At 46.8% G+C, this 21,814-nt stretch overlaps 1 protein-coding gene across 1 annotated transcript in view; it reads left to right on the top strand.

Annotated features, from left to right (window-relative positions):
• The window catches only part of ndufs4 (NADH:ubiquinone oxidoreductase subunit S4), a 132,503-nt gene that overhangs the window by 24,269 nt on the left and 86,420 nt on the right, over positions 1–21,814 (top strand). Inside the window, exon 2 of the mRNA XM_085972502.1 lies at positions 16,331–16,409. Within this exon, the coding sequence (XP_085828628.1) occupies positions 16,331–16,409 (79 nt within the window). The remainder of the gene's footprint in view (positions 1–16,330; positions 16,410–21,814) is intronic.

Genomic DNA, 21,814 nt, shown 5'->3' with positions numbered 1-21,814 from the left:
TTGTTAAGGGAAGGTCGTGTCTGACAAACTTGATTGAATTTTTTGAGGAAGTAACAAGGAGGGTAGATGAGGGTAGTGCGTTTGAAGTGTATATGGACTTTAGCAAGGCTTTTGATCAGGTTCCACATGGCAGACTGGTCACGAAGTTAAAAGCCCATGGGATCCAGGGCAAAGCGTCAAGTTGGATTCAAAACTGGCTCGGAGACAGGAAGCAGAGGGTAATGGTTGATGGGTGTTTTTGTGACTGGAAGTCTGTTTCCACTAATCAGTCTCAAACTTAATGTAAAATTCAATCATATTATGGTCACTTGTCCCCAAAGGCCCCTTTACCACAAGATTATTGATTAGCCCTTTCTCATTACACAGTACCGGATCTAAAATAGCTTGTTCCCTCGTTGGTTCCTCCACATTCTGATCCATGCATTCCAAGAATTCGTCCTCCACACCATTAGTGGTAATTTGATTTGCCCAGTCAATATGTAGATTAAAGTCTCCCATGATTACCATATTGCCCTTGTTACATGCACTTCTAATTTTTTGATTGATACTGTGCCCTACATTACCACTACTGTTTGGTGGCCTATATACAACTCCCACCAATGTTTTCCGCCCTTTGCTGTTTCTTAGCTCCACCCAAACTGATTCCAGTTCTACATCACAATCTGCCGAGCCAAGATCTTTTATCTCTACCGTACCGATCTCATCCCTTATTAACAGCACTACGCCACCTCCTTTTCCTTTTTGTCTGTCCTTCCTAAATGTTGAGTACCCTGGAATATTTAGTTCCCAGCTTTGGTTACCTTGCAACCATGTCTCTGTAATGGCAATTACATCATACCCATTTACTTCTATTAGTGCCATTAATTCATCCACCTTGTTGCGAATGCTATGTGCGTTTAGATAAAGTGCCTTCAATTTTGTCTGTTTAATACTTTTTCTGCACTTTGACCCTCTTTACTGTTGGCCTTTGTTTCTGCTCCCTACTAGTTTTGCTGACTACTTTTCTAACTTGCACTTCCAGCTTTGTTTCTCTCCTTTCTGGGCCCACACTTAGGTCCCCAGCTTTGTTACAAATGGGATGGAAATTTTAGACAGACCAAGTGGGATCAAAACAAATAAATTACTCCGGGACAGATGATATTTATTCACATCGTTGAGTGAAACTAGGGAGGAGACTACTGAGGCATTGACCATCGGTATGAGGGAGTCAGTAGGAAACAGGAACAGGAGTAGGCCATTCAGCCCCTTGCGTCTGCTCTGCCATTCAATGAGAACATGGCTAATCTGCGACCTAACTCCATATACCTGCCTTTGGCCCATATCCCTTAATACCTTTGGTTAACAGAAAGCTATCAATCTCCAATTTAAAATTAACAATTGATCTAGGATCAATTGGCATTTGTGGAAGAGCGTTCCAAACTTTGTGTGTGTGTGTGTTTCCTAATTTTACACTATGCACCCTAGTCCTAGAATCCCCAACCAGCGGAAATAGTTTCTCTCTATCTGTTCCCCTTAATATCTTGAAAGCTTTAATCAGATCACCCTGTAACAGTCTAAATTCTAGGGAATACAACCCTAATTTGTGTAATCTCTCCTCGTAACTTAACCCTTGAAGTCCGGGTATCATTCTGGTAAACCTATGCTGCACTCCCTCCAAGGCCAATGTATCCTTCCTCAGGTGTGGTGCCCAAAACTGCTCACAGCACTCCATGTTCCCATTCACTTAATTTGTCGATATCCCTTTGTAATTTTACGCTTCCATCTACACTGCCTACGATGCCACCTATCTTCGTGTCATCAGCAAATTTGGATATATGACTTTCTATGCCATCATCTAAGTCATTAATAAATACTGTGAATAGTTGAGGCCCCAACACAGATCCCTGCGGATACTGAGAAGATACCAGTAGATTCGAAACGGTTAATATGGTGCCCAAATTCAAAGGCTGACAAAACAGATGCAAACAACTACAAACCCATTAGTCTTGCGTTCCAGGCAAAATAGTAGAATCGATTCAATTGTCAGGAATAAACTTGAGGACCATCTGTACAATAACAATCTAGTAAACGGTAGTCAACATGGATTCAGAAAAGGAAGATCCTGCCTGAGCAACCTCAACCACTTTACTGAAATGACAACCCAAGTGCACTGTGGAATGCTCTACAACGTGATTCATCTTGATTTCTAAAAGCCTTTACATTTGACAAAGTGGTACACTTCAGAAGGAAAATTAAATGGCACCCCCACTCCAGTTATGATATTGAAATAGCTACGGTTGGAGTTGAAAGCGACATGAGTCTTGATAGACTCCACACTAAACATGTCCAACCATTGCACAGCAGTAATCAATAAAGCTAATAGAATGATGAACTCGGTAGATAAAATGGAAGAATACAAATCTGAGAAGATAGTGGTCAAACTTTGCAGTGCTCTGGTCAGACCTCCACTGCATTGCTGCATCCAGTTCTCGCATACCAAGAAACGAGAGTTATTCCAGAGGCTGTGCAGAGAAAAGCCACAAAACTGATCATCGGTGTCGGTAATCTGAGTTATGAGGAAAGACTGGAGAAACTGGGGCTATTCAGCCTAGAAAGGAAGCATCTGAGAAGTGATCTTGGAGTTATATTAGATTCTTCACTGTGATCTTGGAGTTATATTAGATTCTTCACTGCGCATGCGTACTCGATCCGGTTGCTCTTGCGCAGCACCAAACGGTGCGGCGGCCAGCATTGGCACACTTTCCTCGGCTCCCTGCGGAGAAGACCAGGGGATTGGGGTCGGGGGTGGAGAGGAGGGTCTGGAGCTTGGAGTGGGGGCAGGGGGGAGGTCAGGGAGGAGGGGAGAGAAGGTCAGGGCCTTGTTGGGAGGGGAGCATGGTGAGAACCGTGGGGAGGGGGGAAGAACGTAATCCAGGCCTAAAATGGGGGGAGGAGGGTGGTGGGGGAGGTGATGAGAGCAAGAACGTGATTCAGATGGGAAGATACATCACGTTCTCCCATCCACTGTTAGCCTGGATCACGTTCTTCCACCTCCACCCCCACCCCCTTTACACCTGCACCACGTTCTCCACCCCCTCCCCCCAAGATCGCCGCAGTTCAAGAAGGCAGCTCACTACCACCCTCTCAAGGGCAACTAGGGATGAGCAATAAATAAATGAATTTTTTAAAATGAGAGTGTATTTGGTGTTGGCCCTATCAACATGCCTGACTCGACTATTCCCATGTTCTCCTGGCCAGCCTCCCATCTTCCGCCCTCAATGAACTTGAGCTCAACCAAAACTCTGCTGCACGTATCCTAACAAGCACTGAAGTACAAAGGGATCTGGGTGTCCTGGTGCACGAAACTCAAAAGGTTAATATGCAGGTGCAGCAAGTGATTAAGAAGGCCAATAGAATGTTGGCTTTCATTGCTAGGGGGATAGAATATAAAAATAGGGAGGTATTGCTTCAGTTGTACAAGGTATTGGTGAGACCGCACCTGGAATACTGCGTACAGTTTTGGTGTCCATACTTAAGAAAAGACATACTTGCTCTCGAGTCAGTACAAAGAAGGTTCACTCGGTTAATCCCGGGGATGAGGGGATGGACATATGAGGAGAGGTTGAGTAGATTGGGACTCTACTCATTGGAGTTCAGAAGAATGAGAGGCGATCTTATTGAAACATATAAGATTGTGAAGGGGTTGGATCGGGTGGATGCGGGGAGGATGTTACCGATGATGGGTGAAACTAGAACTAGGGGGCATAGTCTTAGAATAAGGGGCTGCTCTTTCAAAACTGAGATGAGGAGGAACTACTTCACTCAGAGGGTGGTAGGTCCATGGAATGTGCTGCCCCAAAAAGCTGTAGAAGCTACATCATTACATAAATTTAAAACAGAAATAGACAGTTTCCTAGAAGTAAAGGGAATTAAGGGTTACGGGGAGCGGGCAGGAATTTGGACATGAGTCTAGGTTCGGATCGGTCATGGCCCTGTGGGTAGCGGAGCGGGCCCAGGGGCCGTGTAGCCTGATCCTGCTCCTATTTTGTGTGTCTAATTCTGTTAGATTCAGGAGATGGTTCTGTGATAGTAGATTGGCGATTAGGATCAGATCAGCCATGATCTTATTGAATGGCGGAGCAGGCTCGAGGGGCCGATTGGCCTACTCCTGCTCCTATTTCTTATGTTCTTAAGCAGCAAGTCCCATTCACCCATCACCCATGTGCTTGTTGACCTACATTGGCTCATGGTCCACCAACAACGTCCTCGCTAGCTGTCTGGAGGTCCCGCGCAGGCTGCTTACCGGCTTTTGAATGTGAGATTTTGCGCATGTGCAAAATTTTAAATGGGCCGTGCAGCCCTTTAAAGGGACTGTGCAACCAAAAACAAAATTAGGGGGAACATTCTCCACACTTTGATTTTAAAATGTTCATCCTCATGTTAAAATCCCTCTGGCCTCACCCCTTCCTATCTGAACTCAATGCTGTGAGTGCTCCTAACCTGGGAATGTGAGCCCTGTCTGTTCTCTGAAAGTGGTAGTGTTAGCACTGTGAGCTCTGGAGCCTGTCTGACAATGACTGGATCAAATTACACATTGCAGAGATGTTGATTACTCTCCAGCAGGCAGGATCAAATTACACATTCCAGACAAACTGTCGGGTGTGTCTTGTCTTCCACGGGGACCAATCAGAAATCTGGTGTTGCAAATAGACGCAACCAGGATTCTTAAGGGTATAGAAAATGTTAACATCAAGAATTACTTTAAATTAAACTATGGGAGTAGAACTAGTAGAAGATAATTTTAGGACTAATATCAGAAAGTTCTTCACACAGAGTGATCAATGTGTGGATTAAACTTTCAAATAGTGTGGTGGAGGCAAAAACCCTGGAATCATTTAAAAAAAAATTGGATGTTATGAATGAGGATGAACTGAATGGCCTCCTTCTTCTGTAATTATTTTGTAATCTGCAAGAAACTCTTTATCATCCGGCACCCACGGGACCGGCGTGGTGCCGGTTTATCAAAAAGTCCGGATTACAGAGAGCTGTAATTTAAAAGGTACGAGAGCTCAGTACACTGCAACAAATCCAGGCTTCCCTGTTGCTTAGCAACATGTGCAGGAACTCCGGCCACAGACTAAGCGTCCCTGTTGCTTAGCAACAAGTGCACGAACCCCAGTTACACAGCCACAGATCCAGGAACTGCCACTAATATGAAGTAAAACTTACCTGAACCTACTCCTGAATTTTGCCGGTTAACAGAGATTTCCGGTTATTTAGGTGCCGGTTAAGAGAGTATCAGTTCGAGCACTTGTCTGTCGACCACTCCCTGTGGAACAATATTTTCCCTGATCAAGTATCAGGCAATGGCCATCTCTAACAAGAGTTCGACTTGGGTATACAGAGCATCATTTTAAAGTTTGCAGATAATCCAAAGCTTGGAAATGTTGTAACCAATGAGAAGGATAGTAACAGACTTCAGCAGGACATAGAGAGACTGGTAAAATGGGTAGACATATGGCAGATGAAATTTAACGCAGAGAAGTGTGAACTAATACATTTTGGTAAGAAGAATGAGGAGAGGCAATATGAACTAAAAGGTGCAATTTTAAAGGGGGTGCAGGAAGAGAGACCTGGGGGTGTGCGTACACCAATCTTTGAAGGTGGCAGGACAAGTTGAGAAGGCTGTTTAAAAAAGCATATGGGATCCTTGGCTTTATTAATAGGGAATAGAGCACAAAAGCAAGGAAGTTATGCTAAACCTTTATATAAAAAAAAAACACTGGTTAGGCCTCAGCTGGAGTATTGTGTTCAATTCTGGGCACCACGCTTTAGGAAGGATGTCGAGGGGCCTTGGAGAGGGTGCAGATGAGATTTACTAGAATGGTACCAGGGATGAGGGACTTCAGTTATGTGGAGAAGCTGGTGGTGTTCTCCTTCGAGCAGAGAAGGTTAAGGGGAGATTTGGTAGAGGTGTTCAAAATCATGAAGGGTTTTGATAAAGTAAATAAGGAGAAATTGTTTCCTGTGGCAGAAGGGTCAGTAACCAGAGGACACAGATTTAAGGTGATTGGCAAAAGAATTAGAGGTGACCTGAGGAAACTTTTTTTTTTTTTACACAGCGAGTCGTTGTGATCTGGAATTCACTGCCTGGAGGGGTGGTGGAAGCAGATTAAAGAGTAACATTCAAAAGAGAATCAGATAAATACTTGAAGGAAAAATATTTACAGGGCCATGGGGAAAGAGCTGGGGAGTGGGATTAATTGGTTAGCTCTACCAAAGAGCCAGAACAGGCACGATGGGCTGAATGATCTCCTTCTCTGGGAACACCATCACTGTCAAATTCCACACCAAATCACATACTATCTCGATGTGGACATATATATCAATATTCCTTCATTGTCATTGGGTCAATATCCTAGCATTTCCTACTTAACATTGTGAGAGCACCATCACCACTAGGGCTGCAGCAGTTCAAGGGCAGGGCAACTAGAGATGGGCAGTAACTGTGGCCTTGGCGGCATCATCCACGTCCCCAGAACAAAAAAATTGTATTAATGAAATGTTTTTCCTGTAGTAGAGAAAACCCACCACTTTCCTGTAAAACTATATAATCCCAAACTGTTGAGGTTAGTGTCCTAATTCGTACTGGAATTCCTGATCTAGAATGTGAGCAAGATTGATAGCTTGACTACAAGACCCAGTATTGTAGAAACATCACCAGTATTGTTAAGGGCAGAGAAGGGGAAGAATTTCTGAAGTGTGTTCAGAACTTTCTTGATCAGTATGATGGCAGAGGCATTGGTGCATCTGGTTCTTGGGAATGAGGTAGGTCAAGTTGAGCAAGTGTCAGTAGGTGAACATTTCGGGAACAGTGATTATAGTATCATAAGGTTTAGATTAGCTATGGAAAAGACAGGGAGCAATCTAGAGTAAAAATGTTTAACTGGGGGAAGGCCAATTTCAGTGGGATGAGAACGGATCTGGCCCAGGTAAACTGGAATCAAAGATTGGCAGGCAAAACTGTAATGGAACAATTTACGAGAATGGTTCCAGGGATGAGGGACTTCAGTTATGTTGAAAGACTGCAGAAGCTGGGGTTGTTCTCCTTAGAGCAGAGAAGATTGAGAGGAGATTTGATAGAGGTGTCCAAAATCATGAGGGGTCTAGACAGAGTAGATAGAGAGAAACTGTTCCCATTGGCGGAAGGGTCGAGAACCAGAGGACACAGATTTAAGGTGATTGGCAAAAGAACCAAAGGCAACATGAGGAAAAACATTTTTACACAGCGAGTGGTTAGGATCTGGAATGTAGTGCCTGAAAGGGTGGTGGAGGCAGATTCAATCACAGCTTTCAAAAGGGAGTTGGATAAGTATCTGAAGGAAAGAAATTTGCAGGGCTAGGGGGAAAGGGCGGGGGAGTGGGACTAGCTGAAGTGCTCTTGCAGAGAGCCGGCACAGGCTTGACTGGCCGCCTTCTGTGCTGTAACCATTCTACGATCAGCTACATGTTTGCTGAGTAAATGTGAGCTACTGAAACTGTACCTCAATATTAACACTCCCTTTTACCTTGCATCATCATCCCTTTTGTCATTTAATCATTTCTGCCTTCCACCCTTTCACAGACCTTCCCTTTTGTTCTTTCCTCCCATCCTCACCCCCTTTCCCTGCGCCTCTGCTTGGTTAAAAACTGTTAACATCTTTAAACTTTTTCCATTTCTGACGAAAGGTGATCGACCTGAAATGTTAACTCTGTTTGTTTCTTTCTCCACAGATGCTGCCTGACCTGCTGAGCATTTTCTCTTTTTACCTCAATATTATGTATCACTCAAACAATCTGCACTCACGTTCTAATGGTGAATTGTTGCATATAATTTCTGCCTGTGAAAATGTTTTACTTAAATGCAAAGTTAACGATAACTTCTAACCCAGAGGGATTATCTGGTGCAAAAGCAAAATACTGCAGATGCTGGAAATCTGAAATAAAAACAGAAAATGCTGGAAATACTCATCAGGTCAGGCAGCATCTGTAAAGAGAGAAACCAAGTTACATATGAATTAGGAGCAGGAGTAGGCCACTCGGCCCCTTGAGCCTACTCCACCATTCAATAAGATCATGGCTGATCCGATTACTCCACATTCCCGCCTACCCCCGATAACCTTTCACCCCCTTGCTTATCAAGAATCTATCTACCTCTGCCTTAAAAATATTCAAAGACTCTGCTTCTACCGTCCTCTGAGGAAGAGAGTTCCAAAAACCTACGACCCTCTGAGAAAAAAATTCCCCTCATCTCTGTCTTAAATGGGCGACCCCTTATTTTTAAACAGTGACGCCTAGTTCTAGATTCTCCCACAAGAGGAAACTTCCTCTCCACATCCACTCTGTCAAGACCCCTCAGGATCTTATATGTTTCAATCAAGTCACCTTTTACTCTTCTAAACTCCAGCGGATACAAGCCTAGCCTGTCCAACATTTCCTCATAGGACAACCCGCACATTCCAGGTATTAGTCTATAAAGTATAGCTCCCTCTACACTGTCCCATCGTAATATTTCAGGTCGATGACCCTTCGTCAGAACTGGAAAAAGTTGGAGATGTAACAGATTTTTAAACAGGGTTAGGGAAAGGGGGGAGGGGAGGAAAGAACAAAAGGGAAGGTCTGTGAGAGGATGGAAGGCAGGAGAGATTAAAAGACAAAAAGGATGATGGTGCAAGGCAAAAGGAGATGGTAATGGGACAAGTACCATGGAAATACTCAGCAGGTCAGGCAGCATCTGTGGCTATGTCTTCCTTTTTCCTCAACCGAGGATTCCCCTCTACCATGGTTGACCTGGCCCTCGACCGTGTCCATTCTATTTCTGCTCTCACCCCTTCCACTCCCTCCCAGAACCACGATAGGGTTCCCCTTATCCTCGCCTTTCACCCCACCAGTCTCCACATTCAGAGTATCATCCTGAGCCATTTCCGCCGCCTCCAGCGTGATCCCAGCACCAAACACATCTTCCCCTCCCCTCCCCTCCCCTTTCAGCGTTCCGAAGGGGCCGCTCCCTCGCGACACCTTGGTCCACTCCTCGAGCACCCCCAACAGTCCTTCCCCTTCCCACGGCACTTTCCTGTGCAAGCGCAGGAGATGCAACACCTGCCCTTTTACCTCCTCCCTTCCCACTGTCCAGGGCCCCAAACACTCCTTCCAGGTCAAACAGCGATTTTACGTGTACTTCTTGCAATTTAGTATACTGTATTCGCTGCTCACGATGCAGTCTCCTCTACATTGGGCAGACCAAACGCAGATTGGGTGACCGCTTTGCAGAACACCTCCATTCAGTCCGTAAGTGTGACCCTGAATCTCCGGTCGCCTGTCACTTTAATACTCCACTCCACTCCTACTCTGACCTCTCCGTCCTTGGCCTCTTACACTGTTCCAACAAAGCTCAACGTAAGCTCGAGGAACAGCACCTCATATTTCGATTAGGCACTTTACAGCCTTCTGGACTCAACATTGAGTTCAACAATTTCAGTCTGTTCCTATTTATTTTCACATGGCAGCTGTTGATGATTCTGCCAATCCCATTTACACTTCATCTAGACTCATCTTTTGTTTCTTAACTTGTCCCATTACCATCTCCTTTTGCCTTGCACCATTATCCCTTTTGTCTCTTAATCTCTCCTGCCTTCCATCCTATCACAGACCTTCCCTTTTGTTCTTTCCTCCCCTCCTCCCTTTCCCTGCACTTGCTTAAAAATATGTTACATCTCTAACTTTTTTCAGTTCTGACGAAGGGTCATCAACCTGAAACGTTAACTCTGTTTCTCTCTCTACAGATGCTGCCTGACCTGCTGAGTATTTCCAGCATTTTCTGGGGCTATTTTGTTTCTCTTTTCTCCTTCTACCCCCCCCCCCACAAACCTCTAGCCCCTCATGCCCCAGAAAGGGAGTAAGGGATTCTCCTCTTCTGTTAGCACAGAAGCCGACAGGTTGTATAAACTGAGGCAATTGTTAATACTGAGTACTCCTTGTTTTCGCCTCATGGCAGCTTGTCGGAATGTTTTGCAGCCTTACAACTCTTGTACCTGCATGACTGGCATTATTCAGCGCTATTATGTGATCTCTTTTTTCTAAAAACCATAGTCACTTCATTCTCAGTTACCAGGAGCTGGTATTTTCCACAAATTACAAAAAATCCTCACTAGATTCATTGAAGGCACACTCTTCCAAATGCCTTGAATAATTTACCCCCAGTTAGACAAGAAGTGCATTCTCTGAAGCAAGGTTAGAAAATCTTAGGTTGTCTGCAAGCAAGAATCGGATGACAGCTGCCAGCCTTGTGTTGGATATATATCTCGAGATTGTACCAGCTCTGGTTGTTCCTCCACTTTGGTGGCAAAAACAGGAAGGCAGATTATTATCTGAACGGCAATAGATTGGGAGAAGGGGAAGTGCAACGAGACCTAGGTATCCTTGTGCACCAGTCGCTGAAGGTAAGCATGCAGGTGCAACAGGCGGTTAAGAAGGCAAATGGTATGTTGGCCTTCGTAGCGAGAGGGTTTGAGTACAGGAACAAGGATGTCTTGCTGCAGTTGTACAGGGCCTTGGTGAGACCACATCTCGAGTATTGTGCACAGTTTTGGTCGCCTTATCTGAGGAAGGATATTGCCATGGAGGGAGTGCAGCGAAGATTCACCAGACTGATACCTGGGATGGCAGGAATGACGTATGAGGAGCGATTGGGTTGATTGGGCTTATACTCGCTGGAGTTTAGAAGAATGAGAGGGGATCTCATTGAAACTTATAAAATTCTAACAGGACTAGACAGACTAGATGCAGGAAGGATGTTCCCGATGGCGGGGGAGTCCAGAACCAGGGGTCACAGTCTAAAGATAAGGGGTAAGCCATTTAGTATAGAGATGAGGAAGAATTTCTTCACCCAGAGAGTGATGAACCTGTGGCATTCTCTACCACACAAGGCAGTTGAGGCCAATTCATTAAATATATTCAAGAAGGAGTTAGATATATTTCTTGAGGCTAAAGGGATATGGGGAGAAGGCAGGGACAGGGTACTGAATTTGGATGATCAGCCATGATCTCATTGAATGGCGGAGCAGGCTCGAGGGGCCGAATTGCCTACTCCTGTTCCTATCTTCTATGTTTCTAATGTATCCAGCATGCCATTGTGTGATGATGTCTTTGACGTGGTTTGCCCAAGACCAAAAAGGTTTTTGATGGGCTCAATTAAAACTCTCACCATTTTTTTTGCTGGGCAGGGAGACTGAAATCTACCTCTGGAGTCTTTTTTCAGATACCAGGTGATTACTCAAATAAAAATTGACTCAAACAAATAACATTTAATACTGATTTGCAAGATCTGTTGGTCTTTGAAATCAAACCGCTGCTGCATTAAGGGTCATAAATAAATGTGGAGTGGCTCAATCTATTATTTAATAATGCACCTCAGATTGGCCACTGGTTTTAGAGCCATGCAGTAAGTTCGACAACTAGCTAAATTCACTGTTGTTTCATGTAAATAAAAATTCTATTCAGACATGTCCAGTCTTAAATTCAAGGAATGGGGAAATTAGAGTGGTTCTTTTTACCTATTTCAAAACTGTAGGCACCTAAAATTCTGCTTCACAAACCATAGCTTGCCATTTTTAGGATGGGGGGCTTATTCCTCTGTCCCACTACTCTGTTTTCTGTCATTCCCAAGATTTTCCAAAATTCCAAAAAATGGGGCCACAATGATGCCAGCTGTTGTGGTTCTCCAACATTCTATGCCTTGGCATCAAGGCACTGATTTGGTCTGTTTCACGTGAGATTTTTTTTACAGCTCGGGAACCAAATCCATTACACAACTTCGGACAGAGTCCTGTCTTTAGCAACCTTCCTGTTGGGCGAGAGACACAGACAGAAGGTTTAAGGTCTAGAGGGTTGCTACCATCTCTAGGAGGCTCTTTTTAGGAAATTTACAAATAAACCCTGTAACACCAAGTGGCGCTCAAATCATTTTCTCATAGTATTGAGATGCCACCAAGTTTTCAGGTCATATTGCAGTTATAACGGCCTTTCATGTTCCCATGAAAAATTCTTCAGAGAAATAAATATGGAAATTGAATCTTCCTTGAATATACTGTTTGTTTTGTCCTATACAAACTAAAGTGCTTTGCTCCCGTGATTTTTAAATTTCTCATAGAAAATAGTTACATTTGTAGCTTTGGTTTTGGGCAGAATGAACTCCAGTTCACAGTTGTGGACCAACCACATCTTGTCTGATGTGAAAACGGGGCCATTCTAAAGCTTAGTACTAGGTTTCTCCCCAAGGTTGTCTGATACTTTGCAAAAAAAATTGCAGTTTCTTTGTTCACCTCTTCATATGTCACAGATTGAATGGCGCTTTCAGTATATGGGTGCTAAATGCACTCTTTGTTGCACTGTAGACAGAACAAAGCCTTTTCGCAAGTCTAGACAGCTGTTTGTCTCATCCTTGAACTTTGGTAAACCTATTTCAAACAGTGAATTGCAGACTGGTTAGTGGAGTGCATTTTGCATTGTTTTATTAATTTGGCATGGAGACAACATTCTGGGAATATCAGAGGTCATTTTGTTAGAGCAGTGACTGCATCTTTGGCGAATATCAAGGGTGTAAATTCGATAACACCTACAAAGCTGCTGCTTGTCGTAACCTCATACTTTTACAAAATTAGTGTTTGGATTTGTCTGCAAAACAGGATTTTTAAAATTCTTAGTGCAAGGTTAGATCCACTGGAAAACCTGCATCCTTTTCGTCTTAAGAGTACTACATAGTTATAATCCATGTGAGAAAAACACGACTTTTTATAATCTTCCTTAGTCTTCCTTTTTCCTGAAGAAAATCTTCAACTGCATATCCTGCAATTAAACAATGTTCTAATTTAAGCAATTTGAAAACTTGTAAATAGATTTTGTGTGTGTTTTTAAAAAGAAGTTATTTTGCTTTTTTGAGCAAAACTGACCAAACACATAAAAGGAAGTGTTTTAAAAAAAAAAAAAAGTGATATAGGAAATTAATTTCAATTAGCTATAAAAAAATGACATAGGGACAGGAGTAGGCCATTCAGCCCCATGAGCCTGTTCTGCCATTCAGTTAGATCATGGATGATCTAAATCTTAACTCAATTTACCGCCTTAGTTCTGTATCCCTTAATACTGTTGCCATCAAAAATGTTATCGACCTGTGTTTTGAAATTTTCTACTGACCTAGCCTCAACAGCTTTTTGGGGGAGAGAGTTCCAGATTGCCACTGCCCCTTGTGTGAAGAAGTGCTTCCTGACATCACCTCTGAACGGCCTAGCTCTAATTTTAAGGTTATGCCTCCTTATTCTGGACTTCCCCACCAGAGGAAATAGTTTTTCTCTATTGACCCCGTCAACTCCTTTTTTAATAATCTTAAACACCTCAATTAAATCATCTCTTGCTCTTCTAAACTCGAGGGAATGCAAGCCTAGTCTATATTTGGCCCCCTAATTTAACCCTTTTAACCCCGGTAACATTCTGATGAATCCTTGCTGGCCCGTCTTCCAAGGTCAGTATATCCTTCCTAAGGTGCAGTGCCCAGAACTGACTGCAGTACTCCAAATGCGGCCTAACCAGAGCCCTATACTGTAGCATAACTTCCACCCCTTTGTATTCCAGCCCCCTTGAGATGGAGGCTAACGTTCCATTAGCCATTTAAATTATTTTTTGTACCTGTCCGTGAGACAAGATTGAACATAAGAATATAAAGGCCAGTAGGCCCAATAAATCTGCTCCTGTTTGGTAAACCTTGCCATACCTGCCTTCTCATCTATCCCCTCTCTCCAGAAATGTATCTAAATACCAATCAAACTCATCTTTTCACTTCAATAGCCTGTGAAAACTTACACTTCTTACTCCTAACTTCATACATTTTAATTTGTATTTCTTGGTATTTGAACCCTTTTACATACTATACCTTTTCCTGGATCAATCTGGTCAATTCCTTCATAATCTTGAAAACTAAAATCAGCCCGCTTCAAAATCATTTTTTTTTTTAAAGGAAGACTATCATTTATTTCTTTCTGAAAGGAAACAAGCCAGATTCTTTTAACTATTCCTTAAACCTAGAATCATCTTTGTAGCTTACCTCTGCAGTCTTAAGGTTATGATTGAGTGACCAGAGCTGCATATGCTGCACTAAATAGGATCTGACCAGTGCCCTATACAGTGACAATACAATCTAGCGCTTCCTCTTGTTCTTGCTTTCCTCGCTGCCCACCCCCCCCGGCATTGGGATTACAGTTTCATAAGTTATTCACAATAATTCCTATACCTCAATAACATTGTACCTGTTAAGTGCCTCCATTGGTTTCTTGTTTCTATATTAATTATTTTTACCTTTAATCCAAGGTATAATCATACTCTTGGGTAGGGAAGATCAGCCCCACGGTCTCCTTCCATGTACTTTTGCCTGTGTGGTGTCCAGTCTACTGCCCCATTGTATCTCCTGGCTTCCTGGTTCATACATTTATTTAGGAGAAGAGATTGTAGTTGATGCTTCTCACTCCAAATGCTTGTTCAATTTGTTCTTTATCTACTGTTCTGACTTTATTGTTCAGTGTTCTACTTGCTTTGTTGATTACTCTGCAACTCCATTGATTTTTATATTTTTGTCACTGTGCTTATTTGAAATAATTTATATGCTGTTGACAAGTTTCCCAAGGCTAGTTCATGGGTACTGATATTGGACATCTAGACCTCGATACTAACCCCTCTCTTTTCCCCCCCCACCCCCCACCAGCCCCCCATCCCAATCCATGACAGGCAAGAGAGGGTTGGGGTTAAAAATGGTGAATGCGCCCCCCCCCCCCCCCCCCAACCTGCCACGTTCACGGCAGCAGGTTTCGAGACCTGGCTTTCTTCCTGCCTTGGAGAGCCAGGAGACTTTATTGACATTAAATCAGACTCCCACAGTGCAATTGGCAGCCTGATTTTTAAATTTAGCAGTTGCTGCGTGAGTTTCCCAGTGCTCAGGAGACCCGGCAGTGAAAGGGAGGCGGGAGCTGCCAGCTCAAGAAGGTTAAGTGCCTTTTGCGGAACTACTTGTGGGCCAGGAGGAGCGGGAATGCTCTTCCCAACTGCCTCAAAGAAGCCTTCGGCCTCTACTCTGCCGATCGAGATCCCTCTCTGTCCCCCTCTCTGTCCCTCTCCCTCCTGCCATGATTGCAGACCTTTCCTCTTTCTCCCCCCACCCACCAACACCGATGTCCTCTCCATGCTGCATTTGCAGCTGACCTTCCCCACCCTCCCCAAGCACCGATGTCTGGCTTTCTCCCCTCCTGCGATGGCATCTATCTTCCTTCCCCCAGCCCCAATCTCCAGCTTGTCCCTCTCCGGTGTCTGTCTCTCTCTTCTCTCTCCCTGCCTGTTTTTGCCCTCACCCACGCCCTCCTCATAAATATCTGGGCATATATCAGTTGGCATCAAATTTAAAAGTGGTACACTCCAGCTGAGGTACATATTTACCAGAATTTCATATGTGGTTGCATTTTTATGCCGTATTTGTACGTTGCTTGTTAAATTTAAAAAAACAGTAACAAAAATTACAACTGGAAAGGTATTTGGATATCCTTTTTAGTTCTGATTTATGGTGCACCTATTCTATTTTATGACCTTCATAGTTTTAAAAATAATTAGACGAACTTGTTGAGGACTAATTTCAGCCTAAGTTCCAATAGCCATTTGGTCAGATGGATATCCATATTGCAAGTTTTAGGACTGTTGTTTCACTGGTTAGTATCCCAATTTTAAAGCAATGTGCCAATAGTGAAGGAATTCAGAATGTACTAACATAGGTAAAATCATTGGTGACTGCTTTAGAAGTATTTTGCTAGTAAAATCCAGTTTTCTTTCTAAAAATATTGGGTGGGGATAGGTATTAAAAATATATATTATTTTGAAGCTTTTTAAACTTGGATAAGCACTGAACTACGTTGGGTACTTAACAAAAGCTTGCTCTGTAAGAAATCTCTTGGAAGTTGCTGCCTCCTTGCACTTTCTGTTCGTGACAAGCCAGCTGCATTCGCACACTTCAGTACAGTCGTTGCCACTGGCAGTCTCTGTGACCGAAAGCCTGCAGGCTGATGTAAAGTGCAGCCTGTTGTGAACTGCTGAATGGGACTCTGACAGGAACTCAACAGACAGAACTAACTGGGGAGAAATAGGATTTCAGCGCTGCTGTATTTTCTGTCTGTCTCTTTTTAAGACTAATATTAATAACTAACTTGTTTATGTAAGGTTCATCTGTCTATGTCATGTAGTTGTATGAAACGCTTTCTACTGCTTTTTTTGTCTTGCACCGCAGGTCATTGAGCACTTCCACATGGCGGCTGGCACAGACTCAAACCCAGGACACGCAACTCATCACAGTCGATGAAAAATTGGTAAGGGTTTTAAATTGCTACTACTTTGGTGCCTGGAGGCTGTGTCTGTTCAATAGCAGGCACTGCAGTATGCTATATACTTCTACGACAGGTACACAAAGGATTACTGTCAAACTTTTAAGGTCAATTATTGGAGCAGCCGTGATTTCACTATTGTATATCGAGGCAAAAATCAACATTTAAAACTTTACTAAAAGCAGTCGATAAACTGTCCTTGTCTGTCTACAAAGAAAACTTGTCAACATCACATAGATAAGTTTCATGAAAGCCTTTAGTGATTTCATTATTAGTCTTCTGGCAAATTCAGGGCATACACTGATTCTTAAAGTGATATTAAATACAGTAATAAAGCCACCTAATCATCGGAGTATAGGAAACTCTTTGGTATCCGGCACCGACAGGACTGGCGTGTTGCCAGTTGATCAAAAATTCCGGATGATGGAGAGGGTTATCTACCAAGGCTATTTTTAACAGAGAAGAATAAAAAAAATCAAGAAATGTGCAGTATACAGTAATTGGGTACTCACCTACAGAATGTTGTGTTAAATGGATGGTGGAAGATGCTTTATTAAGTACAGTACTGCCAGTTGAGGGTAATGCAATGCAATGACTACCAGCAGCGTGGGAGACACACAGTACCCCTGTAAAATGGCGGATCAGAAGAGACTACCGGCAGCGCGGGAGAGTCAGACTCCTGTTACAGGGGTATTGAGGTGTTCCGACTTCCGACAGCGCCAAGAAGCCGAGTAGTGGCAGATTGGAGAACTACCCCCACTGACTAACTCGGCCACCGCAGGAGACTCGGACTTGGACTCTGCAACATTGCCGGTTATTGAGGTGTTGTTTTCGGAGTGAGAATTTTGCTGGTTAATAGAGAATTCCGGATATTTAGGTGCCGTTTAAACGAGAGTTTCCTGTATCTTTATTGCTGAAACCACTCTAAATCTGGCATGTGAAACACTCACCTGTACTTGCCCTATTGGCCCCTTTCTTTCTATTCTCTCTTCATTGTTCTCTGTCTTACTTTACTTTCTTCTACCAATTCTAACCCCTTTTCCCTCTCTTCTCTTTATAAAAATAATCTTGTACTTCTTGCTGCCACTATCCATTTTGGAGCGGCATTCTATTATGTAAGTGATTTCAATTGGCTGAAAACCACCTTGAAGGCTGGTTTTAGAAGCAATGAAGAGCTCACACAGTCTGTAGACTGGCAACATAAATGTGACCAGGTCAGTATTTGATGTGAACATCATGTCTAACTGAGAGTGGTTGCGGATTCAGCTCCGTGATACTAGGCATGTCTTCTGGAATCTTTCTATATTTTTTTTTCATGATTTTTTAAAAACTTGTGTGCGTACGCGTGTTTGCAAGGATAATATGAAATTGGTGGTTACCTAATGTCTGTCTGTAGCTTTGATATTTTTACAGACCAGATGATTTAAAAGCAGTTTACTGCTGTTGGAAGCATGTTGTCATGTTCCTTTTTATAGGGGAATAAAAGTCACCATTTCTAGAACATAAAATCAAATTTTGTTTTATGTTTTTGCTCAGAACAATAAAATAGCTCACCATAAAGTTCTGAGGTGCACCCATGTTGTTTCAAAGGGAACTAGGCAGAGCTACATCAACTGCAGTTTTGTCCAGTAAGCAGTGTATCTATATTTTAAACAAGATAATACAGAATATACAAAGCAATTAAAAAAAAAAGTAGTAAATACAAATAATACACGAAAGCAGCCTTGTTATTACCTATAAAAGTGCAACCTATACTAACTTTTAAGCTCCAGTTGCTTTTCAGTGGGCTTGAGAATTAACGAATTAGCATCAACTGAGCATAATAGAAAATTCAATTTAGTTGTGGAAAAAATGATTTTTTCCATGGTTATTTCAATGTATTTTATGCTGTTGAAATTTGTATTCCCATCAGCCACAAAATGTTGACTTCAATTCATTGTTGGAACAAAACTAGTGAAAGGCACCAAGGGCTTTGACTTGCAAACAAAATGTATTAATGGATTAAAGCTGTTGACTTGTTTTTTAATCTATAAACTACCACATCTGTACTGTACTTAAAATATTCACAGTGGGATAGAAGGAATGTTTTTTAAAGCTTCACGACTCCATCGTTTTTAGTCTTGCTTTCAGGATTGCCCATAAAAGTAATGAGCTCCTAAGAAGAAAAAAAGGATTCCATGTATCTTTGGAAACAATTTAATTTTAACATGGTGCTTTAATTTTCTGGTGATAATCCAATTGTTTTCTGCAACCACAACCTCTGTTAGTAGCCATTATAATGTAGATATACTTCAAACATGAGGGGTGAGGGGCATTCATCAACCAATTCCCCCAACTTTTTGTTCCTCTTTGTGCCTCTTTTGTCTTCTGTCCACCTGAGTGTGGTTATGTAAGTCTCTGTATGTCTGTCCTTCTCTCACACTTTCACTTCTTCCCCTCGCACTCTTCTCTCTGCCCCCTCGCACCCTTCTCGCTCTCTCTGCCCTGCCTCGCTCATACTCGCACCCTTTCTCTCTCAATCTCTCTCCCCCCTCGCTCCCTTTTCTCTCTCTCCCCCCTCGCTCCCTTTTCTCTCTCTCCCCCCTCGCTCCCTTTTCTCTCTCTCCCCCCTCGCTCCCTTGTCTCTCTCTCCCCCCTCGCTCCCTTTTCTCTCTCTCCCCCCTCGCTCCCTTTTCTCTCTCTCCCCCCTCGCTCCCTTTTCTCTCTCTCCCCCCTCGCTCCCTTTTCTCTCTCTCCCCCCTCGCTCCCTTTTCTCTCTCTCCCCCCTCGCTCCCTTTTCTCTCTCTCCCCCCTCGCTCCCTTTTTTCTCTCTCTCCCCCCTCGCTCCCTTTTCTCTCTCTCCCCCCTCGCTCCCTTCTCTCTCTCTCCCCCCCCCTCGCCCCCTTCTCTCTCTCTCCCCCCCCTCGCCCCCTTCTCTCTCCCCCCCCTCGCCCCCTTCTCTCTCCCCCCCCTCGCCCCCTTCTCTCTCCCCCCCTCGCCCCCTTCTCTCTCCCCCCCTCGCCCCCTTCTCTCTCCCCCCCTCGCCCCCTTCTCTCTCCCCCCCTCGCCCCCTTCTCTCTCCCCCCCCTCGCCCCCTTCTCTCTCCCCCCCTCGCCCCCTTCTCTCTCCCCCCCTCGCCCCCTTCTCTCTCCCCCCCTCGCCCCCTTCTCTCTCCCCCCCTCGCCCCCTTCTCTCTCCCCCCCTCGCCCCCTTCTCTCTCCCCCCCTCGCCCCCTTCTCTCTCCCCCCCTCGCCCCCTTCTCTCTCCCCCCCCCTCGCCCCCTTCTCTCTCCCCCCCTCGCCCCCTTCTCTCTCCCCCCCTCGCCCCCTTCTCTCTCCCCCCCCTCGCCCCCTTCTCTCTCCCCCCCTCGCCCCCTTCTCTCTCCCCCCCTCGCCCCCTTCTCTCTCCCCCCCTCGCCCCCTTCTCTCTCCCCCCCTCGCCCCCTTCTCTCTCCCCCCCTCGCCCCCTTCTCTCTCCCCCCCTCGCCCCCTTCTCTCTCCCCCCCTCGCCCCCTTCTCTCTCCCCCCCCCTCGCCCCCTTCTCTCTCCCCCCCCCTCGCCCCCTTCTCTCTCCCCCCCTCGCCCCCTTCTCTCTCCCCCCCTCGCCCCCTTCTCTCTCCCCCCCTCGCCCCCTTCTCTCTCCCCCCCTCGCCCCCTTCTCTCTCCCCCCCTCGCCCCCTTCTCTCTCCCCCCCTCGCCCCCTTCTCTCTCCCCCCCTCGCCCCCTTCTCTCTCCCCCCCTCGCCCCCTTCTCTCTCCCCCCCTCGCCCCCTTCTCTCTCCCCCCCTCGCCCCCTTCTCTCTCCCCCCCTCGCCCCTTCTCTCTCCCCCCCTCGCCCCCTTCTCTCTCCCCCCCTCGCCCCCTTCTCTCTCCCCCCCTCGCCCCCTTCTCTCTCCCCCCCTCGCCCCCTTCTCTCTCCCCCCCTCGCCCCCTTCTCTCTCCCCCCCTCGCCCCCTTCTCTCTCCCCCCCTCGCCCCCTTCTCTCTCCCCCCCTCGCCCCCTTCTCTCTCCCCCCCTCGCCCCCTTCTCTCTCCCCCCCTCGCCCCCTTCTCTCTCCCCCCCTCGCCCCTTTCTCTCTCCCCCCCTCGCCCCCTTCTCTCTCCCCCCCTCGCCCCCTTCTCTCTCCCCCCCTCGCCCCCTTCTCTCTCCCCCCTCGCCCCCTTCTCTCTCCCCCCCTCGCCCCCTTCTCTCTCCCCCCCCCTCGCCCCCTTCTCTCTCCCCCCCCCCTCGCCCCCTTCTCTCTCCCCCCCCCCCTCGCCCCCTTCTCTCTCCCCCCCCCTCGCCCCCTTCTCTCCCCCCCCCCCTCGCCCCCTTCTCTCCCCCCCCCTCGCCCCCTTCTCTCTCCCCCCCTCGCCCCCTTCTCTCTCCCCCCCTCGCCCCCTTCTCTCTCCCCCCCTCGCCCCCTTCTCTCTCCCCCCCTCGCCCCTTCTCTCTCCCCCCCTCGCCCCCTTCTCTCTCCCCCCCCTCGCCCCCTTCTCTCTCCCCCCCCCTCGCCCCCTTCTCTCTCCCCCCCCCTCGCCCCCTTCTCTCTCCCCCCCCCCTCACCCCCTTCTCTCCCCCCCCCTCGCCCCCTTCTCTCCCCCCCCCTCGCCCCCTTCTCTCCCCCCCCCTCGCCCCCTTCTCTCTCCCCCCCTCGCCCCCTTCTCTCTCCCCCCCTCGCCCCCTTCTCTCTCGCCCCCTTCTCTCTCCCCCCCCTCGCCCCCTTCTCTCTCCCCCCCCTCGCCCCCTTCTCTCTCCCCCCCTCGCCCCCTTCTCTCTCCCCCCCTCGCCCCCTTCTCTCTCCCCCCCCTCGCCCCCTTCTCTCTCCCCCCCCCTCGCCCCCTTCTCTCTCCCCCCCTCGCCCCCTTCTCTCTCCCCCCCTCGCCCCCTTCTCTCTCCCCCCCTCGCCCCCTTCTCTCTCCCCCCCCTCGCCCCCTTCTCTCTCCCCCCCCTCGCCCCCTTCTCTCTCCCCCCCCCTCGCCCCCTTCTCTCTCCCCCCCTCGCCCCCTTCTCTCTCCCCCCCTCGCCCCCTTCTCTCTCCCCCCCTCGCCCCCTTCTCTCTCCCCCCCTCGCCCCCTTCTCTCTCCCCCCCCTCGCCCCCTTCTCTCTCCCCCCCTCGCCCCCTTCTCTCTCCCCCCCTCGCCCCCTTCTCTCTCCCCCCCTCGCCCCCTTCTCTCTCCCCCCCTCGCCCCCTTCTCTCTCCCCCCCTCGCCCCCTTCTCTCTCCCCCCCTCGCCCCCTTCTCTCTCCCCCCCTCGCCCCCTTCTCTCTCCCCCCCTCGCCCCCTTCTCTCTCCCCCCCTCGCCCCCTTCTCTCTCCCCCCCTCGCCCCCTTCTCTCTCCCCCCCCTCGCCCCCTTCTCTCTCCCCCCCTCGCCCCCTTCTCTCTCCCCCCCCTCGCCCCCTTCTCTCTCCCCCCCCTCGCCCCCTTCTCTCT

This window comes from Somniosus microcephalus, chromosome 2 (genome assembly GCF_052327205.1).
Source record: "Somniosus microcephalus isolate GS21.2 chromosome 2, FLI_Smic_1.0, whole genome shotgun sequence".
NCBI lineage: Eukaryota > Metazoa > Chordata > Chondrichthyes > Squaliformes > Somniosidae > Somniosus > Somniosus microcephalus.
Note: the sequence above shows the minus strand (reverse complement) of the source record. Positions and strands in the feature narration are given on the sequence as shown.